Raw genomic sequence first — 8,574 nt, 5'->3', positions numbered from 1 at the left:
AATCTTGAATAATTTGAGTTACAGCAAAATGTTATTTGGATTGGGTCAATAAAGTTTGTTTTTTTTAAAATTTGAAAATAACTGCATTCATTTTCTCATGATTATATTTTTAAGCTTCCAGTAGTCATGCTGATTCAGACACCCCAAAAGATTCAAATCCAGCTGCAAGCTGTGATCTGACCACGTAAACATTTGCAACTAGATGTTTGTTTGTTTGTTTGTTTTTGCTAACCTGTTGTCAGAGAAGGCCGTGGTCATGGCAGGTGCAGCGACGCTCCAGGACTCCTCCCCCTTTGTCTGTTCCTCTGGCGCTCCGTCTGCACAGACCTCAGGCTGCAGAGCTCCTGGATCTAATTATGGACAGCCTTCAGTTATTTTTGTGGTGACTGCGCACCGGGGACTACTCCACTGGAATACCTCGCTTGGATCAAACAAATCGCCAGCAAAGACGTAGTTAAAAAAAGAAAAAGAAAAAAAAAAAGAAAGAAAGAAAAGAGAAATCCCATTTTCATTTGGGAAGATGGAACTATATCAAAGAAATGAGAGCATTGTGGTTACTGGGGCCAGTCTGAGAATGTCAGCGTGAGGAATCATCAAACAAGTGAGTAATAGGTTCACTGTGATTATTTAGCTGCAAAATGGAATATTAATGGTTAGATTTAGACTTAAAGTTAGATTTACTGTCACAGCACAACAAAATGTCGTTGCTTGGCTACTAGAGGACACATGCATTGTTAATTAAAAAAGTCCTGTGTGCATATATATATATATATATATATACAGTACAGACCAAAAGTTTGGACACACCTTCTAATTCAATGGGTTTTCTTTATTTTCATGACTATTTATAAGGCAAGAAATCCCACTTATTAACCTGACAGGGCAGGTTGACCTATGAAGTGAAAACCATTTCAGGTGACGACCTGTTGAAGCTCATCAAGAAAATGCAGAGTGTGTGCAAAGCAGTAATCACAGCAAAAGGTTGCTGCTTTGAAGAAACTAGAATATAAGGGCTATTTTCAGTTGTTTTACACTTTTTTGTTTAGTGCATATTTCCACATGTGTTATTCATAGTTTTGATGCCTTCAGTGTGAATCTACAATGTCAATAGTCATGAAAATAAAGGAAACTCATTGAATTAAAAGGTGTGTCCAAACTTTTGGTCTGTACTGTATATATATAAAAAAAAAGACCGTTGAATCATTGTATGGCTGCAGAATAGTAAAGCAGTATTGCTTGCTTTAGATTTGCATATCATGTACGGAAATAACATCGGTTCAAAATAGCTTTTAATGCATGATATGTCCTTTTTGTGAGTTCTTCTGCTATTTTGCATTGTTTGATTTTATATTGTTCCTCTATATACGTGTCCCTGAGAACTAAGAAAAGTGCGATCCCAGTACTACCATTATCATTATTATTATAAATCTGTGTACAGCAAAGCTTTTTTGAGTACTTTCTCATCTTTCAAATTCGGTTAAAGAAATCCATAAATTTGCCTCACAACGCAGGAAATGACAGTACTGTGTCATTTCCTGACACTAAGCTTGAGAATCAGATTTTGACCCTTTGACTCAAAAAATATTCAAACCACAAGCGAAGTGACGCTGAGTGACCTTTGCTCTCTGGATGCGGCGCATGAACGCAAACAGGCAAGTCAACAGAGTTGCTGCGCCATATGAGTGATGCTCCTTATATTTACGGCGCAGACGCCGCTGGTTTCACCCCCCGTCACCCTTCAAACACTTAGCCTTTTGGCAATGCTCTCAGTGTGATTGAATTTACTGGGGGTAGCTTAACTCCTCGGTATTAGCTGTAATCTACATGAGTGCACGTGTTACAACCACTGGTTTTACCCAGAGATCAGTGACTCATCACCTGGACAGAGACAAGACGACACGTTTTAGTGAAAACAGAACATGATCACGACAGCCGTACATTTTCAGACTCTGGTGTGAATCTCTGCGCAACATGTAAAAATTGGACCTTCTTCTTCCCCAGATCAGGCCGTCTCTGCAGGCTGCTGGGACTTTCAGCCACTTACTGTTGTACTTGCTCTCTAAGCTGCGTTCTAATAGACTTAACCTGCTGTATACAACAACTAAACACAGCCGCTGCATTCTACCTGTAAGCCATAGCTTATTTTAAAAGCCGGCTGGGTGGGTTCGTCAAAAGACGACACTGATCTTGTTTAGTGTTCACGGAACAAGAAGTACGTTTTGGTGGCACTCTCACACAGATGTCGGGACCCAGTCAACACATTTACACCTTCCATTAATTAATTAGTTAATTCACAACGATGTTTCAGTCCAACTGAGCGTGCGTGTGTGTGTGTGTGTGTTTGTTCCTCACAGGCGGCTACAACAAGATGGCAAAAGTGTGCAGTGAAAGCTCCTTTTCAGCAAGACATCGGCCGTCCACCAACACATCCGACGATGAACTCGCTGCCATGGAAAATGGGGACAGCAGGTCTGAAAGCCGAATTAGGGAATAAACTCACTTTGCGTTCTGACACCGGAGATCCTTGGAGTGCTGTCATCATTTTTAGACTCCAAGATCAAGTGAATGTCTCTTACCTTATCTGCTGTCTCCTAGGGCCCACTCTCTTCGTGAAGACGCCTCCGCGAGAGCCTTGTCCTCAGGGTCTCGTAGAAGCCCACACAGAGGTGGCGGGGCATTGGCCAGGTGAACGTCTATGCACTTTTACATTCTGAGTGCTAATAAATAGGTGTAGAATTAGAAAAAAAACAAACTCATTCGACTGTCTAGATTTAGATTTACAGCACCAGGGACTCACTGTGTTGCATCTGCCGACTCAGTTCTTTGGGTCCAGATCAGCATTTCATTGGTTCCTGATCAATTGAATGGATGACAAGAAAACAGAGATGTAGGCCAAGACTTCCTGGTTATTTCAGAGATGCACCGTAATCTAATAAGTCTTCTGAGAATTTTCCTTTGCAAGTAGAGTTTGCTTTGTTTGCTCTCCACGTGGATGTTTGCACCAAAAAGGTGCAATGATTTGGACCAAATCATTTCTGATTCAGAATGACTTCTGTACTGCTAACAGGAAGTAAAGATGCAAAGCCTAGTTTGTCTCTTCCAGCAGGAAAAATGTTGTAAAGACAACAGTAGCTGCGTTTCAATTACAAATGTGCCCAAACTATAGTCAGTACTCCGCTAATGTCAAAAAGCAGCAAGTTCACAATTGAGGTGTTTACATTAAATCTGACGTGAATTAGTTTGTTCACGCAATAAGTCGTTAAAAAACATGTCGTACCACCATCCTCCAAATACTTCCTGTTGTCTTCTTCTTTGTGGTGACTGTACCAGCAACCAGTGATCAACAACCAGATGCGAAATAAAGTATTTCCATTGCAGTTTTGCAAAATAAACCGATTTCAATTGGGCCAAAAGGCCACCTCATCCCAGCGCCAAGACTCTGTATCGCCGTTTTATTGCCGTGTTTCCATTATTTTCAAAATGTTAAATTGCGCAATCGTATGGTCAGCGGAGGCCATAAGCACAGAAGTGCAGCCGGAAAGTGAAAAGCGAAAGTAAATGCGAGGATGTACTTTGACATGTCAGCCTATCTCTACCTTCAATGCCTTCCTTTGCTTGACCCAAATTTAAACAGAACCTGTGAGCTAAGAAAGTTCAAATTCCAATTGTGTTTGGGGTGAATAAGGACAAAGACTGGAGAAACTGAACATACCAATAAAAAGATGTCAATGGATATTGGGAGAAGGTGGAAGTTTATATAGTCACTATGGAGATCAATACATTTATGCACATTTACTTCATCGCCTTACCCAGCCCTACAAGTACTGAATCAATATTAAGAACTTGTCTTTTGATACATTTGTCATTATATTAGTTACCTCCATCACAACTTGTATTTCCTGTAAGCCAACATGACGAACAATCCATCCCCGGCCTAGAGCGATGTCACTTTGTACCATTTCACCTCCCGCTGACCTTTTAGGCTGTCTTACCTCTTCCTCATGCTGCGGGACTGGGTGTCTCACAGAGTGAACCACATAGAGGAGAGGAATGACTCCTTCCTGGAGCGCATCAGAGGCCCGGCCCTTAAAGATGCAACCAGTGGGGAGAGCGACACACACAGAAAGAAAAAGTAAGCATGCTGTTGTTTTGTAGTCACTAGACGGCGTCCATTTACAGTATAGTGTCTTTTGAAAAGGCGCTACGTTAAACAAAATCACTTAGCGAGACAATTGACCTGGAGAGCCACAGTTTTCAATCAAATGCTCAACATTGGATTCTACAAACTGGGTTTGCACTCTGTTATGATTAAGCTTGCCAAAGCAGCACCTCCAAAATGGGGACAGCTCCACCAAGGTGCGGCGCCTAGAGACGTAATGTATCAATTGTGACATCATCCCACAATACAATTTTTATTTCTCCAACATTTGAGTAACATTACATATCGGATTTAACTCATTCGACGTTTGATGAGTTGAATGAGTTATGTCCATTTAATGTGAAAGATTAACAAGAGGGATTTAATCAACGCAATGTTTTTTATTTTCTTACATCTTTTCAGCTGGCCTCGGTAAACAGAAGGATGTTTTTTTTTTTTTTTAAATGCCGAACATCCCGGCAAATATGAGACAGTTGCTCAACCCAAGACTCAGTTTGGGTGTGGACAAGAGGCAGAGAGCAAAAATGAATGAATAAATAAAAAATGTTTACAAAACATCTACATTAGTGCAGGCAAGGCTTCAATATGTGTTTTGTATTTATTCTGAAGACAAAGACTAAGTAAGGGCAGCCTATTATTTTCATTAAAGCTTCTGAAAAAAAGGATTCTGACATTTTAATTTTCATTGGCCCTATGCCTCTTCAGCACTTTTTACATGGTCAAATATACAAGAAAATAAAATTCAGCACTGATGCTGTTAAAAAACCCCAACTGAAAACAAAAAATAATCTTGTATATTAGTTTTTTGGCTACCTGTAAAGATCTTAAGTTTTTATTTTAAAAAAATCACTTTCACCTTTTGGTATTTTAGTATCTGGAAATAGATCTTGGTAAGATATCTTAAGACATTTCTATCTGTTTTTCTTTTTCTAAGTCTTTCCAGTAAATGGCTTCTTGCTGCTTACAACATAAATAACTGCAACAACACAGATGAGTAAGTGTACCCAGGTTTTCAGAAGTAAATATAGACATAATACATTTATTCATTGTAGTGTTTGTAGCCTCCCCCCTTGTAGCTAATCCAGTTAGCCAGTAGCAAGAACAAAAACCGTAGAAAGTGTATTTCCCTTCTTTCTGTTCCTTTTACAAGCATCATAAAAATAAATTCTGATACTAATTATGGTGATATACTTTTCCTGTTGCAAGTGGATGTGGGTTTGCAAATTAGAAACGAATTTACTTCCATTAGAGCTCTAAGCATGCTGCGCCATCTGCTGGGTGATAAGATGACCTACATCGGACCTGGCAACAAAAACCTCAATCCTAAGTTGGCCTTCCTGAAGTTGCTCCCTGTGTAGATCGGTAGCTTGCACCTTTTTGCGTCCCTCCCTACTCCGAGTCCGTGTCCAACACTGCTAAGACTGAGCTTGTGATCTCTAGCAAAAAAGAGGACAAAAAAGACGAGATCAAGAAAGACGAGAAGAAGGAAGAGGAAAAGAAAGACGACAAGGACGGAGACAAGAAGAAAGAAGAAAGTAAGGACGAGAAGAAAGATGAAAAGAAAGACGAGAAGAAAGACGAGAAGAAAGATGAAAAGAAAGACGAGAAGAAAGATAAGAAAGACGATAAAAAGAAAGAGGATCCTCCGTGAGTATTGCGTTAAGAGACTGTAGGCCGATGCTAGTTCAGCTTGTAATTTGAATTTTAGAGAGAAAAGAAATCTGTTTTGTCTGTAATGTTTTTCATATTGCCACTATTAAGTACCAAGTTGTTTTCAGGAAAGAAATCTGGATTATGGATCCAGCTGCGGACCAGTACTACAGATGGCTGAGTGTCATTGCGGGCCCAGTATTTTATAACCTGATCATGATTGTAACAAGGTGCCGTCTTGTTAGAACTACTATTATTTTCCTGAATACAAACATTTCTTTGCTGATTTTTGCTTCTCTCTCTTTTTCTAGGGCCTCCTTTAATGAGCTCCAATCTTCGTATACCAAACTCTGGATAGTCTTGGACTATACCTCAGACATTATCTACTACATGGACACATTTGTCAGATCGAGAACAGGTCCAAATTCTGGAAATGTTTAATGAAAGAAATGTTTTTTTTTATGCAACTTAATCTTCACTCTATGCTGTGGGCTGGTCTCTGATTTTGTGCTTTACTTCTCTTAGGTTACCTTGAACAAGGACTGTTGGTAAAAGATGCCAAAAAACTGAGAGCTAAATACAGAACGACATCTCAGTTCAAATATGACATGATTTCAATGATACCCACAGACCTGCTCTTTCTGCAGTATGGATTTGACAATCCAGAGTTTCGTTTCAACCGTCTTTGCAAAATCCAGAGGCTCTTTGAGTTCTTTGAGCGCACTGAGACGAGAACCAGCTTCCCGAACATGTTTCGTATCAGCAATCTCGTGCTTTACATCCTCACCATCATCCACTGGAATGCTTGTGTTTTCTTTTCCCTTTCGAAAAGCATTGGCTTTGGATCTGACACGTGGGTCTATCCCAACATCAGTCACCCAGAGTACAGTCGCTTGGCACGAAAGTACATCTACTCCCTATACTGGTCGACACTCACCCTCACCACCATCGGAGAAACCCCAGCACCAGTAAAAGACGTTGAATTCCTCTTTGTCATTGGGGACTTTCTCACCGGTGTGCTAATCTTTGCTAGTATCGTCGGTAACGTTGGTGCCATGATCTCCAACATGAATGCCTCTCGTGCCGAGTTTCAGGCAAAGATCGACTCCATAAAGCAGTACATGCAGTTTCGAAAAGTCACCAGAGACTTGGAGGCCAGAGTGATCAAATGGTTTGACTATCTTTGGACCGAAAAGAAGACCTGCGATGAGAAAGAAGTTTTGAAAAGTCTCCCGGACAAGCTTAAGGCGGAGATCGCCATCAACGTCCATTTGGATACGCTAAAGAAAGTGCGAATTTTCCAGGACTGCGAAGCTGGTCTGTTGATCGAGTTGGTGCTCAAGCTGGAGCCACAGGTGTTCAGTCCCGGAGATTACATCTGTAAGAAAGGGGATATTGGCAGGGAGATGTACATCATAAAGGAAGGAAAGCTGGCAGTGGTGGCGGATGATGGAGTCACTCAGTTTGTGGTGCTCAGCGACGGGGCATACTTTGGAGAAATCAGTATCTTAGGCATCAAGGGGAGTAAAGCCGGTAACCGACGAACGGCCAACATCCGAAGTGTGGGTTACTCTGATCTCTTCGCCTTGTCCAAAGACGACTTGATGGAGGCGCTCACCGAGTATCCGGATGCCAAGAAAGCTCTGGAAGAAAAGGGCAAAGCCATCCTTATGAAAGACAACCTAATCGACGAGGCGGTTGCGAATGCGGGCGCGGACCCCAAAGATCTGGAAGAGAAGATCGTGAAACTGCAGGACAACCTGGACGGGATGCAGACCAAGTTTGCTCAGCTGATGGCAGAGTTTACCTCCACCCAGGCACGGCTGAAGCAGAGGGTCACTCAGATGGAGGGAAAAGTGAAATCCATAAAACCGGAGGACCTCGCCGAAGTGGTGGCTGACAAAGACAAAAAGGTCCAGTGAAAAAAAAAACATTACAGGAGAACTTTGAAAGTGATTCTCTTTTATTTCATATAAATGCCCACATTTTTAACTATTTATACGTCGTGTTTATTATCACCACATTATGTGTCAAACTGTGTACAATGAATGCAGAGAGTCTCTTTTTGTGCTTTTTGACTAACTGCTACTTTTGTCATCTTGAAACATTTTGAGTGTGTTGAGCGGAAGCACTTGTTTATGCCAAACATTGGCTTTTCATAGCCTGAGGATGACTGTTTCCCCCCCTCTGATAAGAATTCAGATTATTCAGGTAAATGTATTGCTCTTCTTAAGCTGCATTGTTTACTGTATAAAAATGTCAACATTTTAAAAAAGCCAGGATTGTTTATATGTTACTGTCAGCATACTCTTACAAATATGAGTTATATGCAAATAAAATATTCATATTAAATAACTTCTTTGTCCATGTGTGAAAAAAAAAGTCAAACTTACTTTGAAAACAGATCATATTCAACTAATTTCTGATGGATAGTAACTAGCTGCTTATGACTATTACTGTCTTAATCCCTGCCTTACTTTACATTTTCAGCCTCTTTAAATGCTAGCAATCGAAAATAATTTGTCAATTAACAACAAGCTAGAACTGCTGAACACTATAACTCCTCATACGGCATCTATTGCTTAACCTGAGAAATGAATTTTAATGTTGGCGTTTCTAGATAGCTTTAAACCATCCACCTAAGTAATATCACACTGGTTCCTATCCAGCCAAAATTGTTGGTCTGTGAAAAAAAAACATGTTACATTAGAAAATGAAATGCATTTTAGGAAACATCAAGTCCTACCACATTTTGTCACCTTTTG

General features: G+C 40.5%; 1 protein-coding gene across 1 annotated transcript; it reads left to right on the top strand.

Annotated features, from left to right (window-relative positions):
* Positions 1-271: 271 nt before the first annotated feature.
* Positions 272-7,740, top strand: cnga3a (cyclic nucleotide gated channel subunit alpha 3a). Its single transcript, XM_028028377.1, has 9 exons — positions 272-601; positions 2,355-2,469; positions 2,596-2,685; positions 3,983-4,132; positions 5,094-5,153; positions 5,600-5,806; positions 5,938-6,039; positions 6,121-6,227; positions 6,335-7,740. Exons 2-9 carry the CDS (start codon positions 2,369-2,371, stop codon positions 7,729-7,731), a joined length of 2,214 nt encoding a protein of 737 aa, XP_027884178.1. The 5' UTR covers positions 272-601; positions 2,355-2,368; the 3' UTR covers positions 7,732-7,740.
* The last annotated feature ends 834 nt before the right edge of the window (positions 7,741-8,574 follow it).

Source organism: Xiphophorus couchianus, chromosome 9 (genome assembly GCF_001444195.1).
Source record: "Xiphophorus couchianus chromosome 9, X_couchianus-1.0, whole genome shotgun sequence".
Taxonomy (NCBI): domain Eukaryota; kingdom Metazoa; phylum Chordata; class Actinopteri; order Cyprinodontiformes; family Poeciliidae; genus Xiphophorus; species Xiphophorus couchianus.
This window is presented reverse-complemented; position numbering and strand designations above follow the sequence as displayed.